The sequence below is a fragment of the Ptychodera flava genome (genome assembly GCF_041260155.1).
Source record: "Ptychodera flava strain L36383 chromosome 23 unlocalized genomic scaffold, AS_Pfla_20210202 Scaffold_23__1_contigs__length_28996876_pilon, whole genome shotgun sequence".
NCBI classification, from domain to species: Eukaryota; Metazoa; Hemichordata; class Enteropneusta; family Ptychoderidae; genus Ptychodera; species Ptychodera flava.
In genome coordinates, this window is record NW_027248277.1 from 10,665,424 (window position 1) to 10,692,201 (window position 26,778).

The 26,778-nt window shown below is 37.1% G+C and overlaps 2 protein-coding genes across 2 annotated transcripts in view; both read left to right on the plus strand.

The window, feature by feature from the left end:
- LOC139124222 (uncharacterized) overlaps positions 1 to 26,778 on the plus strand; it is a 104,519-nt gene that overhangs the window by 16,763 nt on the left and 60,978 nt on the right. The gene's annotated exons all lie outside the window — the stretch shown is intronic.
- LOC139123752 (uncharacterized) lies at positions 2,941 to 25,918 on the plus strand. The gene is made up of 5 exons (XM_070689906.1): positions 2,941 to 3,142; positions 23,592 to 24,014; positions 24,422 to 24,514; positions 24,878 to 24,968; positions 25,329 to 25,918. Exons 1-4 carry the CDS (start codon positions 2,941 to 2,943, stop codon positions 24,961 to 24,963), a joined length of 804 nt encoding a protein of 267 aa, XP_070546007.1. The 3' UTR covers positions 24,964 to 24,968; positions 25,329 to 25,918.

Below are 26,778 nucleotides of genomic sequence, written 5' to 3' on the forward strand. Positions count from 1 at the left end.
TCTTAGTCTTTGATCTTGAACTGTTTTACACCGTTGTTCTCCTCAACAAACTCTTGCACTCTTCTGTCTGAATAAATTAAAAACATGTCTCGGAAAGTTTCCATGATTTTATGAGTGGAAATTCAAATAATGTTCTCGATATTCGTACATTATTCGTATTTCCAGGCAGGCTGTTGGTTATATGCTGCATCCATAGTATACGTTTAAATCAGATTGTGCTCTGTTTCAGAACTATTGATAATTGGTTTCTTTTGATAAGATTTCTCCTTTTCACATAAAAAGTGCATTCGATGAACCGTCTCTGTGACTTTATGCTGTAGGAAAGTTTGTTTACACACGGACGATATCTGGTTAACAAACATGTAATATTGTATGATCTCTGGTTAACAAACATGCAATGTTGTTTGGAACCATGTCTTTCATCGCATCAACAAATGAATAACTATTACATATTGCGGAGTAAAATTTGTCAGGTTACAACAGAGTTTCACATTCATTCGTCCTTGGAGAGTACTGTTTACTCTTTATAACAAATATTGCTGAGGACCATGTCTGGTGATACCAGACAGGAACCTATTGTAATTTTGTAATATAACGTAATTTGCCTTGTGATATACCCGTTTTTGCTCAATTACTCTTCAGCGAAAATGAGACATTAAAGCTATTAACAGATAGCATTATATGTTAAGTTGATGGCGCTGATGACGCTGATTCATACACGTTTAGGTAGTGTCACAATGCCACACGTTGTAATAATCTTGAGGGCCACTGTCGTAAAGTTTAAACTTAAGTAAAATTTTGATCGGGTTTGAACTCACAATATACGAAACTCAGTCATCTAGCGGAAGCATCTCAGACAAAATCGTTCGATCAACACGCTGTAGAGTTCATGAAGCACTTGCACTAATGCACCCGCTATCGCACATCGTAGACAAATTTAAGTATCAAAACAATGATCGCTTACTGGGCGAGAGGCAATCTCAGTGACAATGCTCTCAGAGTCTAATAGGATAATCACGGAAGAGACTTAACATGAATCTATTCATTTTCCAATATAGTTCACATCTACTAAAGAAGATTTTTTTTTTGATATTTGAAGCTGCTTTTATATGTACATTAAAAACAGTAATTTACAGATAAATGATGTGTCTGTTTACATACACTAACTAATAGTATTTTGCAAAATATCTCGCCTATAAAATTAAAACAGTTTGCAATAAACTTTCACAGTTTTCAGCTGAGCTTATTATGAATAATTCAATATAAAACTGAAAGGTCATGTGACTTCGAAATACCATTCTGTGTGACTGGCTATGATCAATCTGGAAACTTGCTTGACTAAACCTCACTGAACGTAGCTCTGAAATATTCACCGATGAAAAAGACATATTTTACGTTGGTGACCGTGGAATTGCAACAATACAATTGAGCATTCTTTGAGTTCTCATTGAAATGTTTATGAGTGTCGGTCGCGCCGTGGGAGAGCACTTTTAGGGCGAGCGACAAACATTGCTGACAGGTTTTTCAGATGATACCTAGCAACACCGGACAATTCTTGCCTGACTACCGCTAGGGGATAAAAACATGTTCATGCTTTAAAGACTTTGATTGATTCAGTCGTTGATTATCCGGATACACACATTTTAGTGTGTTGGTGTAATGAGAAATCCAAGGCGCCATCTCAGTGTGATCAAACAGTCGGCTGTATTGACTTAAACTCCGTTAAAGTTGACACTTCTGAGATTAACTTTCAAATATGAACATTATTTGCTGCGAAATTGTCAGACCAAATAACATATCATTAGGTAACGAAATCTCTCGTTTTGTTCTTTTCATCAAAAATTATTTTATTGAAGAGTCTATGATATTTTATATATGATATTCTGCTGACAATTTGGCATATGCGCAGTCTAGCCTTTGCTTCAAAAAGTTCTGCAGTGTGTGCGGATACAGTGGACTATATCCGTACACGGTTAGTAGCTCTGGCCGACAAAACCACAGTGCAATAATTTTATGGCTTCTATCGGTCAAAGTGGTTGCGATTGTCATAACTAAATTCAAAAGCCAAAATTCATAACAATCGTAGGGTGATATTACACGTTGTTGACTTTACTCTGCTGGCATTATAGTAAAATTTGGACAAGAGAGCCCCAACAATCACATACTTCTACGAGTAGACTTCGCTATAGGACATCTTTATTCAAGCACACCTATGCTAGGCTGTAAGAATATGGTTCAAATCTTAAGGAATAATCCACTACACTAATGATGAGATGATGTCTGGACAAGTGGCATGTAAAACTGTTCTTCATTAAGTATGATCTGTGCAATTCATAAAGCATACCACCAGGACGCATTTGGTTTATAAAAAATCGACGGAGAGGTCGTCATTCGTATGGATTTTCGGTTTTGATCTGTTTGCTAATGGTCAGGCCCTTTTAGTGATAATTTCCTCATTTTGATATTCCATTCGCATGGAGATTCATCGTATCAGCTTGAGAGTTATATCTATTCAAGTTAAAAAAGAAATCGTCATAAATATTAATGAGGATGGCACTTTTGTGACCTATACGAAATACTTTATGTTTGATTACATTTTGAGGGGATAAAAAAAACAAGAATATAAGAAAATACTATAATTAAACCAGAAGTTACGTCTTTCTATTTTTGACATGTAGCTGTATGAGTTTCTTATTATATATGAACTTGAAATATAAACGTTATAAGCTGTATTGCAGTATGAGCAAGGAGGGGAGAGGGTGTGTGTGAAACAGACAGAGAAGGACACAGAGACAGAGACAGACAACGCCAGACATACAGAAAGAAAAAAAACAGACACAAAAGTAACAGACAGCCAGATAGACAGACACAGCTAGATAAATAGACAGATGGACAGAAAAGGGAGACAGACAGACACTTGTAGCGATACAAATGGTAGACATGTTGGGATGGAAGAGTCAGAGAACTGGTGAACAAAGTAAAGAGGTGGGAAAAAAGAGAGGTCAAGAGCAAGACAGAAAGACAGACAGACATACAGACGCACGGATTAATAAAATACTCAGCGAGTCGGAGGAAAGACACAAACCTGGCACAGAAAGGTATTCAGATACAGATAAGAACATAGAAAATAGGGAGGGCCAGGGTGAGGCTGCTATGAAATATCGTGTTACATTTCCATTAACTGAAAAAAATCTAATGATTCAACAGATAATGCACTTGCTTGCTCTTTAAATCCGTTGCTGGCGGTTGCACACTGATCGATAATGCAAACGCTGCTAAATTTGTTAAGAATTAGTTCGGGTATTTGTTTTACAAGGATTTATTTGCAGTATTCCGTCACACCACCAGGCCTTGAGTATACTCCTTATGATCTTCATAGTACAAGACAAAACAAGGGATATCTTCAGGATTTCTCTCTGTTTCCAGTGTGTACACTAGGTAATTCACTTCCGGACTATGTAAGCTTATGTGACCCCTTGAAACTTCTATCACATTTCATTCGATAGAATGGTCTACATCTCGTCTGTAGAAAGTTAGATATGTCCATTACAGTGGAATGTCGTTTCTTGCCCATCGATTCTGTGCGTCTGACTGTCTGCCTGTATATAAGTGTATACTTTTTTATATGTCATCCCGTATGTCCGTTTGTGTTTTTTCTCTTTCTGTCTGTTTCTCTGTCTGTCTCTCTGTGTGCCTGTGTGTCTGTGAGACTACATGTCTATTTTTTCTCTGTCTGTCTCTCTCTCACTCTCTCCCGCACTCTCTCTCTCATATTGCATTACCCTTGCAATCAGGATTTTATATCATCATTGGTCTACTTTTACCAATCAGTGTGCCCGTTTGTTTAGAAAGAAAACTTAATTAGACATGAATTTCAAAAGAGAAGTACATCAAAGCCAGCAACACCTACCAGAGAAGATTTAAAGACTTGAACGAACAATGGAAATAACAATCCGTAACCCGACAGTTTATTTAAAAGATACCTAACATATTATATTAATATTACTTTCTTAATTTGCCAATTACTACGGGAAAAGAGGTAATTTTATACTTCACATTAAACATGCATATCGTTTTTAAAGTTGATTGTACAACTAGAAGCAGATTGTACTGACAACATTTGACAATATCCTCAAAGAACTTTGTCTCGATTGAGACTCAAAATTATTTCTGCCGGCGGTTCTAATACGTATTGACCCGAATCGTCCTGCTTACTCACTGCACTGTGAATGAATAGTTTAAGTGACGCTATTGTTGGTGCATATCGAGTTCGTTGAAGTGAACCATGAGCAATTGTGTCATTACAGTTCAACAAGTTAAAAACTCGATATCTTCAGGATTTCTCACTGTGTTTTGTGTGTACAGTTTGTGTGTTCAGTTCCTGTCTATATTTGTGACCACCTTAAACTTATAATTATACCGTCTTGCATTCGATGAAATGGTCGGCATGTCGCCTGTAGAAAGCTAGATTTTGAGTTAAATTGGAATGTAGTATCTAAACTTGCCACCGATTTGTATGTCTGTCTGTCTGCCTGCGTAAATGTGTATACTTCTTTATCGGTCTGTCTGTCTGTCTCCCTCTGTCTGTCTGTCTGTCTGTCTGTCTGTCTGTCTGTCTCTCGCCTGTCTCTCTCTCTCTCTCTCTCTCTCTCTCTCTCTCTCTCTCTCTCTCTCTCTCTCTGTTTTAGAAGCGTCAAAAATAAATTAGACTTGTGAATTTCAAAGACAAATAAGTCATAGCCAGCAACACCAATAAAAGCTTGCCTACCAAAGCAGTCTTAAGGACGTGAACAAACAATGGAGAAATAGACCGTAACTCAAACGTTTGTTACTTAGATACCTAACGTATTAAATAATTTTACTTTTTATTTATCAATACTACAGGAAAATTGTACTTTTACACTTCTCTATAAGTTTGAGCTTATTTTGCCAACAGAGTTGTTTCAAAGTACTTTTTCTCATCTAAGATGATGAGGAAACCCCCATATACTATTCGAAAAGCAGAGAATCTAAAGATTACAGGGCAACAATAGTTTAGTCAAAGAACGAAGGGGGTGTATATTTGGGAGTAAAAAACCTCAATTTCGGTATTAGCGATAAAAATTAGTTGGGGTAAAATCTTGGTACTTTTTCTAACTAAATAATATTTAACTTGAAACAACAGTACATTTGAAAAAAACGACTATTTTATTTTAAAATTATTTTTAAAATGACATTAGTTGAAAGGATAACACTCAAAAAGTTTTTAGAAAACTGATTAGCAAAATTAAAATGCATTTTTTTCAAAATACGCTGTGTTGGGTGCAGCGCCCTCTTAAATATGCATATCGATATAAACTTTTATCGTGCAACTGGCAAGCAGATTGTACAGACAACATTTCACAATATCCACAAAGAAATTTGTCTCGCAGGGGCAAATTTTCAAACTATGTTAAAACGTGGAAAGCTAAAGACTGTTCTAATAGGTATTCACCCGAAACGTCCTGTTCACTCAATGCACATTGAATGAATAGTTTAAGCGACGCTATTGTTGGTGCCCATCGAGTTTTTTGAAGTGATACCTGAACGTTTGTGTCATTGCAGTTCAGCAAGTACTTGATGGTCATTGTTTGAACGAAAGTGAGTGGTCTAATAAATCTAGTCAAATATTCAACGTGAGCAGAAAATGATATGAACGTATTTACTACGTAGCTACAGAGCTGAGTAGTAGATATCTTGAGTCTAAATTCAAACTGCTACTGTACGAAGTAAACATCCCGCGTGTCAAACGTCATATAAAACGCGTTGTCTCTTGCCTCGAGCAACGTTGACGACATGACCTAGTTATATATAGGGCTATCTAGTTTAACCCCTGTGGCAGTTGCTGTGGTTCTGACGATCCAAAATTACATGTTGATAAAGCGAAGTACAAAGTCGAGGTCACTCAAATAGGGATGACCAAAAAAAATCCAAATCTTTTGCGCTGCTCTTGAGATTTTGTCAATTCTTATTAATTTATACTGAGACTTGAAACTCGTTTTGGTTTCTATCTTATGTGCAGCGCCACGTTAATAGTCGTCTACAGTATTTGAGAGTCCTGTCGGAACGACGAGTTCATTGAAGCACCGTTGTCATTGAATTAATATTTGCCAGCGGCTGATCGCCTATTCAAGCCACTAAATCAATTTTACGAGCTGGTTACAGAGAGTTGTTTTGTTTGCCCTAGTCCAGATATTCGGTTTATTAATAACAGATTTTACAGATTTAAACTTCTATTCCCGATGCACAATTCACCTTAACGCATTGTCTCACTGAGTTTTGAACGACCATGATTAGGTGGCAACGATGAGGAAAACAGAGAGGTTCGCTGTTTCGTAGAAGGTTTTGGATTTGGAATAGAATAGAAGATTAGTTTCCCTAGATTCAAGGGACGCAGTTATAAAGGTGTTCGTTTCAACGTAGGGGTTCGACATAAAGACTACCGTTGTTTATTTTTCACCTGTTGCCATAACTTTCAAAAGTTCTAATGACCAAACTTTCTATCGTTAATGGTTAAATATCTTTGTGTGTTAATTCCGATTCTTTTACATGAAGATTTCGAAAATAATTAAATAGATTTCTTTAGGTGATTAACTTTCTTAAACTCTTATCCCAGCACTATTCTATCGACACTGATGACCCAAAACGCTTTCTGAACTTTGAAAACCGTACTGACAATTCTAAAACTGACTCATGTGAGGGTTCAAGGGAAAATATCAACTGTTCTGGAATTAACTGCTAGAAGAGGATGGGCTTGCAATCACCATAATTATATGATCGCGCGGTGTCTAAGTAACGATGGTAGCTATTGTAAACATTCACTCTGTTCGATATGCAACCAAAACGTCACTTGAATAGGGGCCAGTGATGGTGAGTGGTGGTCGGTTTGTCGTTGGTTGGTTGATATAAAGGCGTAATATAGAAATACTGTATATAATATAGAAATACTGTATATATACCAAGTCACCTTCACATTGTGCTAATATAACTCGTCACACTGCAGAGTCCCCAAGGCCAGCGGACCTTTACACTTCTTTATTTCATTTCCCGGACATGCAATCTTGCTTTTCAATTCACAGCTTAAAGTTGACGTCTCATGTAAATGTATTGTTCATGTCAACAATGTGAATATCTTAATTAGCGAAAGTTGAGACTTTTAGAGTAAGCACACGATTACCTTGCAAATAAAATGTTCTGAAATAATCACAAATAAGACTGAATTTAAGATTTGATTTTAAAACTTACTTACACCAGTATTCATATGCAGATAATGCAGGTATATTGAGTACCAAACTATGACGTTAATTAACGGCTGGCATGAGATGCAGACATTAACAGAGAATCGCCTCGTCGATAAAAACTTTGGACTTGTAAATTCATAAATATTTCTCCCGAGCACCAAAATTGGTGTGAGTTTGAAGTTGAGTGCTAGATAAGTGTGAATTTGTGCCTTTTGCGTGCCTTTAATGTGACAATAAAGACACTTTTTCATGTATGCAGAAAAGGCTTTGAGAGCGATAAAGGGACAATAAGTATACGTGAATGCATTAACACGAACAGATCTTAACAAATAGCCTGCGCCTGCCGTTCTTAGGTTACGGTTATGACAAGTCAACACTGTGAAAACTTTAAACAAATTGACTTTCATAGCAATCAATTTTAATCTCGTACATTAGCAATGCTTTACTACAATGTTGAATATTGTTCTTTTTGGTAAAGACGTTTTTCGCATGACAGCGGGTTATCAAACTTTATTTAACTTGATCTTGCCGTTAACGTCCTCGACTAGTCAAAAATCCCAAAACCTTTACACAAACGGTACAACGGTAAGTTTACTTGCCACTTCATAGTGTAAACAGTTACTTGCACAGTCTTGCTTGAACTTCGAGCGGGACACTATAATAGATTATCCACGCGTTTCCTATTTCTTCGGTCACTTCGGCCATTATTTCCTCGCTTGGACATTGGATTCCATCCTGACCCCATTCCTCGGGATCCAATCTTTGGGCAGTTGCCTGATATTAGCTCTGGGTCATCAACTGCCCCCTTTTCACTCCAATTGCCTTACCGAAGGGGCCGTGGCCAAATTTGTAGTGTTAGTGTTATTTAGTTTGTCCTTTAGCGTTGTTTAAAGAGAAGTTTTTAAATTTGTTAAATGTACAAGCAGTTTTCCGTTGGTTTCCTTTCATTTGCAATAAACACTGTTAGTTGATCACAATGTATTTGTGGCGTGTTTCACAAAATGGAATATCCATAATAGTTACCTTTTGCCGAAGGGATCCAGGAACCATTGATAGTGTTCGTACGCCCAATGCTGGTTGTGCATCCACGAGTTTATGTTCCGATCCTGTTCCTATCGCAAATCTCCGACTCGCCTGTAGAAACACTGAGATTCCAATAGTGTAAGTTTCCCACGCTTCTCTATGAGTAGCCTTGAAACTCTTGATTGATTAGCATGGAAATTGATGTGCATTAAAATCAGCAACTGGATTTCAACATAACCTAGATTCAAAACCCGGCGGATGTGTTGCAAATATCAATATACTGTTACTCTGTAGCCAAGCCTGGTTCCACAATCAGGGACGACTAAGCTTCATTAAACTAAATGACTTTCCTCTGGGGCCTAGCTGAACAATAAGACACGACTAAGATTCAAATTAATGACAAATTAGGTCACAAGCTGCTGACTGATAGTCATGTTCTTTTGTCAGTCATACACTCTTTTTCATTGGACCGGTAAGGTCAAAGTATTCAAGCTTTTTAAGAGAGGGTGTAGGGCAAAGGGAAATATTTATGTGAAGCACGTGCCCAGACTGACGTTCTTTGACTGACAAAAAAAGGCAAGTAGGTGAACTTCTACATAGATTTTATGGAGAAACCAGGTGTTCAAAATGAAATCACAAAACCTGGAATGCTTTGCTAGAGTGGTTATCAACACCTACTCGACTAATAGATATACTCTTCGCATTGAAAATGATATCAAAGATAATTAATGTACCTATTTGTGTTTTGAAACATATGAAGTATTGTTTATGCAAGCAAAGTATGTTAATATCACGATTGGCAATGAATATTATCGACAAGAACAGTTGGGTATTTCATCTGAAATATTAATGTGACATGAAAACCAATCTTTTACAATAGTGCTATCAAAATGACCTGTGTGATTTGACCTAGCTTGTCAGTGTTCACCTTTTTTCAAACATTATGCACCCTTGATCACAAATTGACCCCGTTTAAACATATACACGCTGTTTACCAGTATATCAGATAACGATAGATAATAGCAAAGTCGGGAAGTAAAAGTTGTATCAGAGCCATAATCTCAGCATGAAAGCGAAGTGTATGTTGTGGACAACCAATCAACAGCTCCCTGTCTTTCAGACCTTAAGAGCCCAGGGTTATGTTACGGTGGCGTCAGAAATGTTGACATGATAAATGAACGGAAAACATAACTGAGGCATATGCTTATTTTTATGATGTATTTTTCACACAACATCGACGCCTGCAAGTTAATAGAATTTGGTCAGCCTACAATACACATCAGTACATTGCCCTGCATAAAATTCCGTAAGGCTATGTCATTGTCCGTATTTCAACACACCCCTGTTCAACAATAAGAAAAGGCCAAACACAAAGTACTTTGTCAGGTCAAGGTGATGCCTTTGCTTTTAATATTTATAAGCGCTCTTTCGCCGAACAACCAGTACTTGACACCTTTGACTCGATGACACTGTGCTCCCGAAAGGGAATTTGTATGGTATGATTTACTTGTGTTCTGTATCTGTCATGGAGTTGATGGTCGTTTGAAGATTGATTTGTATACTCGCAATTACATTCCTACTGAGGGAAAGCAGAAAGTCAACTCAATCTTGTTGAAATGACAATTTGAAATTTGTGTCATCAATAATATGTTTATTACACGATTCCAAAATCAATATGATTTGGTTTAAATGCCTTCTTTTACTGTGACAAGGCTGAATTGTTCTATCGAATTTCGCGGAAATTATTTAAATTATGTGAACTTTAAATCTCTGTTGTTTAAATTTGTTCTTTTACCTCATCGCCAATGTCTTCCTCAGTATATTTCCATTCAATGTCAATGGCTTCAAGATACGATGATATTGTCAATCAAAATATTCACATTTTAATTGTTTTTATAATCATTGCTCATTGGAGTATTTGACTCTGACCAACGCATGTATTTTCGGCTGTGTTTGACGTAGAGCGCCAGAAAAGGGCAAGAAAAACAAAAAAGTGTCAAATTGACCAAAACGAAGGTTATAAACGTGTGGCACATCACTGCCAACGGTATAAACTTCAGATGCACCTGGAGACTCGCGATGGATAACATCAAGTGATTGACATCAACCTTCACAAACCAAATAAACTGACTTTTTCTATTCTGAGTGTACGTAGACGTTTGCCTGTATAAGGGGTTAGAGGACAAAACGCTCATTAAATGGCTCTTTATGTGCTCGTTACTATGTAAAGAGATATCTAGGTCAATAGTGGGCCGGTCGGCCATTATTTGTTCTTATCTTTGAAAGGAGAATAGGATAATAGGACGTCACGGTTCCCTTAATTTGCACTGATGAGTAATAACATGTGCAGTTATACCTTAACCGTACAGACTGTGCCGGGACTACAGTGTTGAAAGTAACTCTGAAGGCATCATTATACACCTTCATTTATCAGATCTGAACTTGAGTCACATTTAGCGCGGGGCATTGATAAACATTTTGGAATTTGCATTTACATGGCTTGATTTAAGTAGGAAGGATGTTGAATTATGAAATACTTCTTGTTGATATAGATGACGAGTTGCGCGCTCTAATTTCCAAGTTGCAACTTTTAGGATCAATCAAAGAGATTAATTAGGTGAGTAACTTTCTGAGTTGGACAAAACAAGTGTCTCTATTGAAAGACCAAGCCTGTATGTTGCATATTCGCGCTCCTTTTTGAGTGGTTCAATACTCTCCCTTTGTTGCGTATAATTCAGATTCCCCTAAATGTACTATAAAATTCACATTTTCTTTCAGGTCTAGCAACATTGATCACTAAATCGGCCAGATCCTACCTGTCCTGAATAACAGCTTTGAATAAGTGTTGACTAAGTTCACAGTCTGTACGGTTAAGGTCACATGTTATTACTCATCAGTGCAAATTAAGGGAACCGTGACGTCCTATTATTCTCGTCTCCTTTCAAAGACAAGGGCACTTTATGGCCGGCCGGCCCACTATTTACCTAGCTAGCTCTATACATTGCAACGAGCACATAAGCACCCTTTAATAAGCGTTTTGTAGTCTAACCCCTAATGCTGGCAAATGACATTGCCTTAGGGAATTTTATTCAGGACAGTACGCTGATGTGTATTGTCGCCTGACCCAGCTCTGTTAACTAGCAGGCGTCAATTTTGTGTGAGAAATACATCATACAAAATACGCATATGCCTCAGTTATGTTTTCCATTCATTTTCTATGTCAACATTTCTGACGCCACCGTAACAATATCATGCTTTGGAAGACAACCCAACCAGTATCCCTAATTGTACACACGCAACCAATTGGAAACGAGTGTTCCTTACCTTTGACCAATGACAAAGAGTCACACCCTCAGTTGTTGCCAAGCGTAGTGTATAAAGCATGCCGTCATGCTGTGTTTGTACCATTAGGGAAAAGCCGAAAGAAACAACTCGGGAAAATATCAAGTACAGTAACTTGCAGGTGAGCTTTTAACGTCACTAATTGTGAGATTGCTATGTTTCACACGATCTGCTTTTACAGTTTTACTATATCGCTTGACTATAAAACTGCCGGAAATTAATTAGTGGTTCCACCTTTTAATTTAAAATGTAGACTTACATATATATCGTCATACATAAAGTGTATGTAGGACCTGCAGTGAAGAATGTTTTCAAAGCGGCTTTCAGTCTCGGTCAAGCTTGAAGACGCCAATAATGGTTACGATTTCGAGTGCTTTTCGAGTGCTTTTCCGAAAGTTACACAGCCCAAACGTCGAGATGAAATTGTTTCTGTAGTATCAATTTTATTTCAAATTAGACCGTTACCTAAGCTTGACTTTGCTCTCCATAGCAATAAAAAGTAACCAGAGTGTAAGCTTTAACATTCGAGAGAGATGGTTCCATCAGATGTCCAATGTTGCTTAAAAATATCTTAACTGCTGCACATAACAGTATCAGGCCTTAATACTCTTACTTAAAGGGGAAGTTCACCAAGGATGATTTTTACATATGTGGTAGCTCTGTGGTCATTTACCACAGAAAAGCTATTTTCACCATTTATAACTCGCCCGATTTCTACGAAAATGATAAAAATAGTACAGGAAGTTGCCCATGTAATTTGAATCATGGGAAAAAAGCCCCAAGCTTGGAGCTTGCATCATGTGATATGGAAGGAACCATCTTCGGATGGGTATGGCCCCCACATTGTCCACTCACAGTAACACAGTAGTAAACAGCAACACAAAATCTGACAGTGGACAGTTTATTATAAGTGATTCACCGTTTATGCAAGGATACTCAGTATAAACAAAAGTTATGTAAATACGCACAGTCTGGTTTAAGCATGAGTGAGTGGACAATGCCATACCCATGGGAAAATGGTGCCTTCCATATCACATGATGCAAGCTCCAAGCTTGGCGCTTTTTTCCCATGATTCAAATTACACGGGCAACTTCCTGTACTATTTCTATCGGTTTTTGTAAAAATCGTGCAAGTTATAAATGGCGAAAATAGCTTTTCCGGGGTAAGTGACCACAAAGCTAGCACATATGTAAAAATCATCCTTGGTGAACTTCCCCTTTAATAATGCCTAACATTGAGGTACAATCAACATTTAATTTTGGAATTCCATATATTAAATTTTAGAAACAAACAGTCTTGTAAATAAAAGCAATATGAATTATAAAATATATTATGTTATTTACATATAGTAATAGTTAATCTATAAACCATGGTGCGATACGCAATATCCTATATAACATTCATTGAACCATGATTATAAAACAATCTTTCAATTTCCTATATAACATTCATTGAACCTTGATTTTAAAACAATCTTTTGTCAGGTGTAGGTCCGATAAGTATTTTACGCAACTTTCTAGAAATTACTGTCACCAACTTTATAGACTGTACATGAACAGATCGTATTCAACTGAAAAAAAATCTTTTCATACGAAAATCTTTTCACTTTTGTGCATAGCCTTAAAGTGTATATCTCACATATATATTTTAATGTCTTAACTTAATCGAATTGCATAAAACAATATTCATTATTTCGAAAAATTCATAACCTTGTTGTGGCAACTATTTCTATAGTAGTGTTTTTCACTGTGAAAGTTGTGAATAATTCACCCTGTCAAGAATTATTGGTCACGTGGTATGATGTCAGAAGCGGCTAACCTGTGAGAGCAATCCCCTGAAAGTTCACCGTTTGGCAAGGTCCAGAGTGCAGCATACATTAGGGCCCCGAGGGGCCCGACGAGATAACCGGCATTTTTCAATCGACAACCTGTCAGTTTCAGGGTTGGGAACCTTTTCAGTTCGTATGTTTGGGTAAACAATAAAGCACAAATCAATCAGAAATCAGTTAGAGATGTCAGGGATGGGATTACCAATTTATCGGCAATAAATCAAAACGGGGTTGGCGGCCATATTGGCTCTGAATATTTCCGTACAATACGTTGCCGCGGGTGGTGTCTGACTAGACTTGCCCCAACTTTGTGAGCATATAAACATCAAACAGAATAATTGAAGAAATTTGAATAAAATCAATCAACTGTCATGTTTATGGTGAGATGACATTAAAGCAATTACTCTAGTAGGTTCATGTTTCGATGTTTCGATACGGGGATCCAACGCGATGGCCTTGGCCAGCTGTAACTGGTGCCGTGCGCCGAGACTAAGTCTTTAAGTATAAATAGTCTGAGCTTTACCAAAACGAACAATGGGAATCATCGATAATATGAATGTACTCGACCAACCAGCTTCATCGCTCGCGACCAGTTGTGCTTTCATGTCGACGGTTAGCAAACTCTAATATCCAGATTGTGAACTGTTTTGAGCATAGCCGCTAATGAGCCGTCAGGAAAACGTACACGGATTTTGATGTAACGAATTTCACACTAAGTGAAAAATAGCTCCTGTCTAATATTGCTGAAAGCATGTTTTTACTAAAAACAGGAAGTATACGAAATAATTTTACACGTTTATTACGGGTTAAATTTTGAAATTTAAAAATATCAGATAACCACCATGAAAGTTTTAATTTTTACATCGGCGTGCAAGAGGCGTTCTACTTCTAAACACTTAGTGTTCAAGTTTGGTGCCTTTTCTTATCCCGGAAGTTGCGACATTTTTCTTGTAAACGCACGCCGAAGTCGTGAACGTGCGGAAGTAAGACCAGAAAGGGTAAGTTTTTCTCTCCAAAATAGTAAAACGTGTTAAATTTTGAAGCTTCTGTATTAATATCCATTGAAATTATTTGTATGGTACTTCGGATTAGCTAAAACACGTGAAGAAACCTTTTTTCTCTCAGTGGCTGGTATACCATAAACTAGCTGTGAATACGCAGCGGTGTTTTTGGCCATGGCGTATCGATCGCACCCGGGTTAATAAGCGTCTTCACCACATTACTGTGGTGATGACCCTTGACCCGAGCGCGATCGATATGCCACATTACCGCTGCGTAATCAAAGCCAACACATGTCCTTTAGTAATCACAATCGCATTTAACACATTAGTTAAACATCGCAGAGTGTACACTCTAGTGTTTCACCATATGAGAGTTGGCTTTTTTTTCACTTTTCATCAGTTGATAACAAGATTAAGCCAATATTTTGTAACAGTATCGAAAAGAGACACTGTATACCAAAGTCACGCATGTTCCTTAACCTAATAAGACCACCTTGTCTTTGATTTGAAGTCTCATTATACCATATTACCTTTGTTGCATTATTTTCAGGATGTGAAAAGTTGGATTAACGTGAAATCGACGAGTTGTTACAGAAGCTGATGGTATAGGAATTGAAGAAGATGAGTGTACAGGTAGCTGTCTGGAAACGTGCTTGAGAACCTCAGTTCATCTCTAATGAATGTGGAGTAACTTTGGGGGTCATTAACTGACTTTTGATAAGTTTCTGTATTTTTGTTCTGACTTTATCTAAGCTTTAGTAGAACGCTATGATCAACTAAATGTTAATGGAGAATAAGCTTTCAAATACGTGAAGTCTCTCTTATCAGATGCAGGCGTGGAATGAAGAATTTAAGCAGAAAGCGACAGAAAATTCAGAGTGAAAAATGTACACTCTGAATTTCTGAATTTTCTGACATTTTCACTGTGAATTTTCTGTCGCTTTCTGCTTTAATTCTTTATTCCACACTTACATCTGATGAAGGAGACTTCACGTATTTAAAGGCTTATTCTCCAGTAACACTTAGTTGATGATTGCCTACCAAATTTTAGATTATTTTGTATTGTAACTTTTGAGGGTCAGTAACTGAATTTTGATAAGTTTTTGTATTTTTGTTCTGAATTTATCTAAGCTTTAGTAGCACGCTATGATCTACTAAATGTAACCGGAGAATAAGCTTCCAAATACATGTAGTCTCCCTTATCAGATGCAGGGGTGGAATGAAGAATTTAAGCAGAATGCGACAGAAAATTCAGAGTGAAAAATGTACACTCTGAATTTCTGAATTTTCCGAAATTTTCACTCTGAATTTTCTGTCGCTTTCTGCTTCAATTCTTTTTTCCACCCTTGCATATGATGAAGGAGAATTCACGTCTTTAAAGGCTTATGCTCCAGTAACATTTAGTTGATCAAGCCGACCAAATCTTAGATTATTTTGTATTGTAGATCAACACGTCTTTTGTTCTCGATTTGTTACAGTTTTTGTTTGCTTTGCTGTTGGCGACGCAGAGCTTATCTAATCGGTGAATGTGTGGCATCGTACTCAACTTTTTACATCCCAAGCTTTTTCTTCAAAACGGACAGTAGGATTCATTTAATATATATCTTCATTTAAAGGTATTACAAACAAACAAACCGTTAACTTCATGAAATACTTTGTTGGACAAGGAAATTGGTTTTACATTGCCAAGGACCCACTTTACCCACTTTCTGCATGTTGTGCCTTACTGTTACACTTCGTGACAACTTGGCATGTTATGTTTAGTTTAGTGTGGACAACTATGTACCACGTGCATCAGAGAAGCCTTGACTATCTTTTTTCCAAGTTTACAATTATTGTCTATACAAGAAGAAATGTCTTAAACGATCTTAAAAAAACGGAGTAAACGTTTCATACGAATACGTGTTTTCAACACAATAAGTAAGCCAAATTTTGAGCTTTTTTAAAACAGATATATTTGTAAGTTTTGACACATATGTGTAACGAAATCCACAATATTTAAGTAAAACCTTTTTTGTCATTACTTTGTTCATATCTTTTGAAAACGATCGACAGTGTTTATAAGGATTTTCTTTTGTTTATGTTTTCATAGGAAGGTGTTAACACCGTTGGCGTTTGCCTCAGACAAGCTTTACAAAATGGCCATTTTTATTTTCCAATTTTACACGAAATCTTTGTATTTTACTCAAGAAATGTTTGTGTAATTTTGGAATAAAATAATTTTACTGAATATCACACTGTATAGTTAAGTATTCAAGGATAGAACACCAATTAAACGCCTTTTTGTAACACTTTTTGAACGCGTCCAGACGTTCAAAAATTTAACACTACGTGTTCAACCAATGTTCCATTTTGAACACACGTGTGCAGATTTTGAACAATCCGTGTTCATCAGACAATATATTGAACACCGTGGTGTTCCATATCTGAACACACGTTGCGAATGAAATGTGTTCCAAAAATTGAACGCATTTACGCGTTCAAAGGGCTGTAACACTATTTTAACGCATGGACGCCGTTCAACGATAAGTGTATTAAAGGTTAGAACACATGATATGCACCTGTTGAACACCCTTAATTTTGGGCGTTCAGGCGGTGTTCAAGCCTGGAAATAATAAAACAGACCACTGATATTCAGTGAAATTACTTTATTTAGAAATACACAAAAATTTCCTGAGTAAAATACAATTATCTAGTGTAAAATGGGAAAATAAACATGGGCATTTTGTAAAGTTTGTCAGTGGAAAACATCAACGGTGTTAACACCTTGCTATCAAAACATAAACAAAAGAAAATACATAAACACTGTAGATCGTTTTTAAACAATATGAACAAAGTAATGACAAAACAGGTTGTACTTAAATATTGTGGATTACGTTATATGTTCATACTTGTAAAAACGTACAAAAACATCTCTTCTGAAAAGGCTCAAAATTTGACTTAATTGAATATATCATATTCTGATAATTTCTTATGTCTTAAAAATGTCTGAAATGTCTTTAACGTCTCAAAAATAGGAATCGTACTGGCCGTTTTGAAGAAAAAGCTTGGGATGTAAAACTTTGAGGACGACGCCACACATTCACCAATGATATAAGCTCTGCGTCCTTAACAGCAAAGCTAAAAACAGAAACAAATCGAGAACAAAAGACATGTTGATCTACAATAGAAAATAATCTAAGATTTGGTAGCAGGCTGTGATCAACTACATATTACTGGAGCATAAGCCTTGAAAGACGTGACGTATCCTTCATCAGATGCAAGGGTGGAATGAAGAATTGAAGCAGAAAACGACAGAAAATTCAGAGTGAAAATTTCAGAGAATTCAGAAAGTCAGAGTGTACATTTTTCACTCTGAATTTTCTGTCGCTTTCTGCTTAAATTCTTCATTCCACCCTTGCATCTGATGAGGGAGACTACACGTATTTGAAAGCTTATTCTGCAGTAACATTAGTTGATCATAGCGTTCTACTAAAGCTTAGATAAATTCAGAACAAAAATACAGAAACTTATCAAAATTCATTTACTGACCCTCGAAAGTTTTAATCAGCATTAGAGATGACCTGAGGTTCTCAAGCTTGTTTACAGACAGCTACCTGTACACTCATCTTCTTCAATTTATATACCATCAGCTTCTGTAATAACTCTTCGATTTCACGTTAATCCAACTTTTCATATCCTGAAAATAATGCAACAATAGGTATTATGGCGACATAAGACTTCAAATGAAAGACAAGGTGGCCTTATTAGGTCAAGGAAAAGCGGTGACTTTGGTATACGGTACCTCTTTTCGATACTGTTACAAAATATTGGCTTCTTCGGTGATGACCCTTGACCCGAGTGCGATCGATAAACCATGGTCCACAAAACACCGCTGTGTATTTACAGCTAAAGTATGGTCTACCAGCTACTGAAAGAGAAATGTTTTCTTCTCGTGTTTTAGCTATGTCAACGTACAAATAATTTTAAAGGATAATATTACAGATGCTTCAAAATTTAACACCTTTTACTATTTTGGCGAGAAAACTTACCCTTTCTGGTCTTGCTTCCGCACGATCATGACTTCAGCGTGCGTTTACAAGAAAAATGTCGCAATTTCCGTTTTGATGCATGACGGGATAAGAAAAGTCACCAAACTTGAACACCAAGTGTTAAGGAGTAGAACGTCTCTTGCACCCCGATGTAAAATTTAAAACGTTCATGGTGGTTATCTGATCTTGTTTTCAAAATTTCAAAATTTCAACCTGTAATGAGCGTGTACAATTATTTTGTATACTTCCTTTTTTAGAAAAAACATGTTTTCAGCACTTTTAGACCGGAGATATTTTTCACTTAGTGGGAAATTCGTTACATCAAAATCAGTGTACGTTTGCCGGACAGAGAGGCAGTAGTAAATTTAATATAGCCACAGTAAAGTAAAAACGCTAAACATTGTTAATTGTTTTACAGTATTGTAAAATTTCTGTACTAATGCTGTGTTTTTGAACACTTGAAGGATATGGTTGTTAACTCTCCGTGTTCTGGTTTAGAACATCATTGTTTATAATATGAACACTAGTGTTAACAATATGAACCCTAGCCGTTCAAATTTGAACGCCGACATCTACACTTTGAACGCGTAAAGACGCGTCTGGCGTCCGCTATTTTTACAGTGCAGTGGTCCGGTTTGTTATTTCCTGGTGCTCAACAAGTGCATATCATGTGTTCTAACCTTTAACACACTTATCGTTGAACGGCGTCCATGCGTTCAAAAAGTGTTACAGCCCGTTGAACGCGTAAATGCGTTCAATTTTTTGTACACATTTCATTCTCAACGTGTATTCAGATATGGAACACCATGGTGTTCAATATAATGTCCGATGAACACATAGTGTTCAACATCTGCACACGTGTGTTCAAAAATTGAACATCGGTTGAACTCGTAGTCTTAAATTTCTGAACGTCTGGACGCGTTCAACACGTGTTACAAAAAGGCGTTTAATTGGTGTTCTATCCTTGAACACTAATCTTTACAGTGTATGTTCCCGACTAGTACAAAGAATCAGAGTAGTCATGGTTCTCTTGAAATTTTAGTGATACAAATTCGAGCTTTAGTAAAGGCCCTTAATGTAGAACGCACCTCGGGGACAGAAATTCGGGCCTTCAAACTTTATCAATTTTCTTCTGACCTACCACTTGTGGGGGCTCATTTTGAAGCTCTCGGCGACAGAAAAGTTTTCATGGCCTTAGTTTTTCGAAAATCAAAAATTTAATTTTTCTTTTAGAGTTAAAAGAAAAGGCGGCCATTTTGAATTTCAAATATCGAGAAATCGCAAGTTATTTCTCTCTCTAGTACTAAAGGTTGCACGGTGACCCCAAACTTTTATTCTTGCTTTGGTAAGAGAATGGTTGAATGTTTCACTGAGGAAAGTTTGAGCAAAAGTTTAAGTCTTTCACTTTCGAGGTGCATATTACCTTAAGTGTATCTTCTGTTTGGGCCACTCAGTAACGAAAACATACAAGTAGGCCTAGTTGGTTTAGATACCTTTGAAATGTTGTGTACAATAAATTTCTCGTGACGAGGCTGTGCTCACTTGTGTCGTCACGTTTTCTCTCACAGCGCAGATTCTTTGAGATTGTCATCCTGCGAGGTCACTAGAGAACTTTTTTGTTTGCTGAAAAAGCGCGATGTCATAGCTTTCGTGAAGGGCTGAGAATATTTTTACAACATATTACGTTTTCTACCCCCGGCGAATGTTTTACTTCTACCGCCTTACTTAAATATAATCATCCTTCAAATTTGCAAAACTTGTGTTTAATTTGTAATATTTAATTTTTTGCTCTGAAGGTCTAACAAAACCCCTCCTGTGAAATGGATTGGCCTGCTGCGGAATAATATCGATAAGTAATAGGGTTGCTATAACTCTTCAGCGATCGGCTTCTTTCGATTTCGCATCAAACACTAACACATTGAATACGATCAGACTTTGACTAAAGTCAGTGTACTCAACCCGACCAATTTCGTCGGTCCTTCAAATTTTTATATACGGGATATCGCACAGTATCATGCGGAGAGCAACAGGCATTTTGTCTGTTTATTTTGTTTCTTAAAATCATACAGGACTGAGTCCTTGGTGTCGCGCCAGGGGTTATGATTATATATATAAATATGTATGCAGGTGTGCGCCTAACAGGCTGCCCCTATACAGAAGCTCTCTTGAAAAGTGGCGTTTTCTACACTCATTGCGTGCGGAATGACTTTGATGTCTAAATACCCAGTGACCCATGCTGTTGTACTCAGTGGACATCAGTTTCTACATTTGATCTACTTTTACAAGTTTTTTCCGGACTTGGACTCCCAGGCCATGCTGGATTGGACTATGTGTGTGAACATCATTCTCTCGTTTGGCTACAGACCAAGCCGGTATGGTATTTCTGCTTTCAAGATATTGACTTAATTACTGCATTGTCTGGCTTGTGTACGAATGGAATGTTTGCAGATAGCAACGCGCGTAGCAACCAGAATCGAAATAGTTCAGAAATGCACGCGATTGCCCATATTTGGGCACCGGGCCGGAGCGTGATACGTAAAAAAAATGCACGGATCTGAGGGCGCTTTCTCCCATAGCTTTACACAGGCACGTGAATGTAGGTATATGATAATGACAATTTTTGCATCACGTTATTGACACAGAGGGCTATGTTTTGAATACATCGTCTTGTTACCTGACCCATTCTACCGCTGGTCGCGCTGCTAAAGGAAATAGGGTAGGGTATGGTCCAGTGTTCGACTTCAGTCAGAATTTTGACTGCATATTAATGAGCAAAGTCACCTGACAAGATTATGTGATCAGCACATCTGTACATTGATAAGCTCGGAAATTAGGTGAATAAACATCGAACTGTGAAGTTGTTTGCACGGCTTCACTTTTCAGTCTCCGACTCTGTTTTTCTATGATGGTATTTAGTGGTGAAATGACGATTATCGTTTGCGATATTTTTCTCAGATGTGACCTGGTGACCGTCCATGGTGGCCTTTTGCATGTAAGGCAATGACTCAAAACTAAATGATTTTCCGTTTTCATTCAAATCGACATAGGGTGCTCGATTCGGGAAAATATGGACTTAAAATGATTCCATGTGCATACGAAATCTACATTCGAAGGTTGCTCCACTTTTGAAATAGATTCAACGCAATCATTGCACTTTTACTGTTGACCAATGATAGCCATGCTTTCAATAGCCCATACCAGGGACAGGGTACCAGACTATTTAATACAATGTCGTCATGGATACGTGCTACAGACTCATACACCCATGAGATCACGTGATGGCGGTAAAAACAAGCCAACATGGGTACTGACGCTTACAGTAATACACGTACGTCTGTGAGCGTTTGCGAAGGGGGATTTGTTTGTACACGTGATCCATTCGAATTTTGGATTTCAACTATTTAATCCAGCATTCTTGGCATTTGTCCTCCTTCGTACATACGGTAGGGTTTTTTCTATTTGTAAGACGTGATAGAAACGATATTATACAAATAACGGGCGACGCGCTGACCATTAACCTTTATTTGTGGGCAAGGGCGAGAGGAAAGCCAAAAATTAACGGGCGAGCTTTAGCTTTCCTAAAGCCCGCGCCCACAAATAAACTTAATGGTCAGAGCGCAGTCTGTTATTTCCATTATATTATCAGCAAACCCATGAAAACCGTCAAAATTTCCGAACATTTCAGGAGCGAACGACAACTTGGCCCAAGAAACTGAGCAATACGCGAGGCACTGTCAAGCGCTGTAAAAATTGGTAAATCCGGAGATGCTTTCAGAAAAAAAGTATCTCACCTTGACCGACAAGTGCTCCATTTTATTTTGTGATTGATTATGATTTACCTTTGAGCTTTAACGTTACTATACTTTGAGTTGTTGATCTTATTATTCATATTCACGGGCATGTAAACAAACCATTACTGTGTATTTGTAGTCAGTCACGTGGTTCAGCTCGACCAATCAAAGTGCGACGGTCAGGGCACGGTAATATAATGTGTGTATCAATGACAAGGTGGAGAATAATTCTGACTAGTTAATAAGAGCGATATATATGTTATTAATGGCGAGTTAAAAAATAGTACTTTGTGTGTTTCTGATTTGACACTCAAACAATTTAGTCGGGTACACTTCCGGTTACTCGCATATATATATTCAGATATCCGCTGGCGATTCTTTCAACTCCTTTGTTTGCTATTTACCGAAAAATGTCATGGCTGATATTTTACGATTTACGTCACCAGGATGGAGTTATATGGGCATTGGGTATGTGATAATGAATGCACAGCATATCTTATCATTTGTTCACTTTTACAATGCCGTACATTTCATCCTAACGCTGTTCATCTGTAGCAAGCCGAGGTAAACTGTTGTCTTAATATTGTCTTCACGCTTGATAACTTTTGACTGTCGTGCGCTCAGAGGAAAGAAAGAGGTTAATGGTACAATTTATATTTTATGGCTCTTAATTAACATAATTGTATATATTTTTCCAGATACACGCTCCTGGTCGCCCTTTTCTCTGTGTCTCCCTTTCTTTTGACACGCATCAACGCACAGGGTGAGTATCAATTGTACCTATTCTGATCTGGCATTGCTTTTCTGCACGTGTAACCCGTTTGTTCCCATTATTGCTGTTAAGAACTTCGGGTCTCCTCTTTTCCTTTGTGCTCACCTTCCGCGATCCCCATCTATCACAGAACATTGAATCTCGCATATACGTATTTAATTTTGTCGCCGACTGCGCGAATGTCAATTAGTTTTATTCCAGACATTTATTCGAAGAATACACAGAATTCATTCAATTTTTGAACTTGCTTTGTGGTCTTATTTTACAAATTCGTGCACTTATATTTTAATTATCTCCACCCATCTATATGATATGAAAAGAAATATACTGAAATATGATAAGAAATACAAAGAAAGCTAAAAATATGTTTAAAATTACTATGATTTACAAATAAAATTTAAACTGTGATTTAATTATTTATATGGGATAGCTATTCCTTACACCATGGTGATATTTCTGGATACTGGATGAAGTCACCTTTTCATATATTGACTTATTTTATACTGATTAAGTTTCCATCACGTCCATTTTTATTCATTGCAGATGTTACCATAGATAGTTACAGTATAACCACTCCTTCAGACCCCGCACAAATATCATACAACAGAGTCACGGACACCACTATCACATTCACCGTCACGGTCAATTCTGGCTCTAGTGGTGGAGACATCGACGGCATTGACGTCGCCTTCTATGATATATCCGATACTAAGATAGCAGGGACAGAACAAGCTGCTGGTGGCACAGCACCAACTAGTGGAAATCCTACTACCATTGCTGCGAGTCAGACTGGTTTTGCTATGAACGGAAACACCGTAACGATCAAGTTTTCCAACGAAGATGCCTGTACAGCTGTAGACTATCTATGTGCACAGATAAAAGGCACTGGTGTGGTAACAAATAGTGCACGACACTGCATTAGTCTCGGGAGATCTACTGGTGAGGCCGGAGGCAAAGATTGCAATGGTAATACCATTAAAACAATGTTAAATAATATTGTTAGTTTCTCTTAGCATAGCCTAAATCTTATTAACGTGGTTGGAGAACAAACACGACCTTTGGCATACTACTTCTTTAAGTTAACATCTGGACTTGCCTCGCCCCGTTTATCGTATATATAACAAGGAGTATAATTTCTCATGATATGACAAACTTGTTGATTTTTTGTTGAAATAATATACTGCACAGAAAGCGTATCGTCCTTACAGCCAATTATCCTATTCTCCTCTTCCATCTCCATTTCAATCATCTTTATAGAAGTATTAAATTTGAGAGCATATGGCAAGACTCATGAAACTGCTGGTAAATATGTTACCATATTTAAATAGGCCAAAATAGAAAAAACTATATTTGTTAACTTTGTTGTCATGTAGATCCCCCAACATCAACGCCTCATGCAATGTCTACGGATGAAAGCAATCCAGAAACAACCAGTCCAATGAGTACACCAGGGACATTGGAGAAGTGTAAGTTCCTTCTATCAATTTCTAGCGGCTATCTTCTATGTGAGGTAATAGTTATTGCACTTTGGAAATGTAAATCACCTGTCAAACGTAATTATTGCATTTTTCAAATTCAAATAGAAACCTTATCTTCAACGTTCAATTCAGTCGGTAATATTTACATAAATTTGGCTAAATGGAAAACATCTTTTGAATACAGATATTATGTTTAAAACGCAATCAACCAAAAAAAGACGTTCTTGTTTTAAAATAGTTGTTATCAACAACTAATAGATAATTATTATTGTTTTTATTATTTCACTTTATTTCGGAATGAATATGTCCAGATCCAGAAAATTCTCAACAAACTTTACAATTTTGTTCAAGGTGGGGCTGATGCAGTAGCGGCTTATCTTGCCATGCCACTGTTGATGAGTTTTGTCCTGGCGATGCACATGGTAATGACTGTTTAAGAAAGGTGAGTAAATCTGACCTTAAAACCGTTTTGAAACTTCACTTGCAACCGTCCTGTTTCATTGCGTCCAGGTGCGCAATTATCCGATCTACATATTACTTTCATTTCATTTCATCGAATAAGTTTACAGTTGGAATGGAATTCTTATTATCACACTCGCATAAAAAGATACAGCCACGTGACGTCAGTGCAGTAATTTTTTTCTATCTACAATCTTTGAGATTGAGCCAGAATTTTATGAACGCCCTATTGTTCTTAATCTTGTGTTTATCATGCAACTGAAAATCCGTATTTCCAATGTGAAACCTTTCAACAAATTATTTTTCCACAGTATTTCACGCATTTGTTATTTTATTATTTCAGATTTACCAAGAAAAGAGAAACAGCTTCTCTATTTTCTATAGTTTAATGTAAATTTCGATTCTTAATAATTTTTTAGTATTTTGTCCGACAAGCCGTGTCTGTTTCAAAGTAAAAATATGGCTGTATTACAAACAGTGTTAATTTATGACAGTGCTGTGGATGACTCAAATCGTGATTTCCATCTCATCGATGGCGATTGTCTCGTTTGCAGAATGACTCCGTACTCGAGATACACACAAAGTACGAGTTGAAATTCTTAAGCGTTACATGATCAGATTTTTATATCAATGTGGAAGACTTTACGATGGTACTTATTTGTCACCAAAGGATTGCCCTCATTGGCACAAGCGTTCACTAGCTGTGTTACTATGAATGCAGAGTTACTTTTATTTGATTTTGCATATTTTGACACATAATAGATAACAATGATACAGACACAAAGGTAAAAACCTATGATATCGACACACTAAATTAACATTCCTAAATACAGAATTACTCTTGCGATATTCGAAAAGGGTTTTGAGTAACTTAACCTGCTTAGAGAAGTGATTTGTGATTTGAATAAAGGCAATGTTTTAATTGTTAAAGTATCTTTGATTGTTATGTTACAATTCATTGCCCGATATGAGGAGTGAAAGATTGATTGATTGATTGATTGATCGTTTGTTTGTTTGTTTACTTATGTGTCCTACATTTGAAATTTAAACAATAATGTCAAGCATTCCTCCTCTACTTATTGAAATTTAAAATGTTATATTTAAGAAGTTAACCAGAATCTCAGATAACCAAACCCCAGACAGACTACAAACACACAAAAGGCTGTTTTCAGTGCCCTAAACCTGACTAGTTGTAGAAATCTACCTTAGGTTTTGAGCAACGAAACAATTAAGTGACTTCCGATTGACCAATATTGACTAGACTTATTTCGGCTGTCGCGTCCTCTATGTAAAACTTGACAATACTCTTGCAGATTATATTTTACCTTACAGTCGCAAATATATGCAAAGCCAGTCATTCGATAAATTTAATTAGTTTACCGGTGACGAATTAGCACGTATGTTTTATTTTCTTAGCACAGATAAGATTTAGTATCGCCGAAGACACCGGGCTTGGAAGAAGGTCATTAGATATTCATTTTCTTTCATTGTCGTTTTGGACGAGGCTCTATTTCGCTATTTTTTCGTTCACTTGGCCCTTGGGGAAAAGGGTCATGAATTAAGTTACTCTTTTTACCTTCGCTGTCATCTCACAAAATGAAAGCTATCCATTTTGGCCTTTAATGGTGGGCGATTATGCACTTATGGTTTCAGTCGCTTTCGATGGGAAGAGTAAGACAACAGAAAAAAAGAATTGAATAAGGGCCAATATCTCAAATCCTACCCTGCTTGCGGTTTTCTACATTGTCTGTGGTGATCACGTTGCTATCATAATACCAGTAGTGATTTCAAAA

What these genes read in the sequence shown, in the direction of transcription:
- LOC139123752 (XM_070689906.1), top strand. Translation starts at nt 2,941, where the DNA reads ATGTTGGGATGGAAGAGTCAGAGAACTGGTGAACAAAGTAAAGAGGTG. An exon ending in AGAAAATAGGGAGGGCCAGG is followed by an intron (nt 3,143 to 23,591) that starts GTGAGGCTGCTA and finishes TATTCATTGCAG; the next exon opens with ATGTTACCATAGATAGTTAC. An exon ending in ACCAGGGACATTGGAGAAGT is followed by an intron (nt 24,515 to 24,877) that starts GTAAGTTCCTTC and finishes ATTTTGTTCAAG; the next exon opens with GTGGGGCTGATGCAGTAGCG.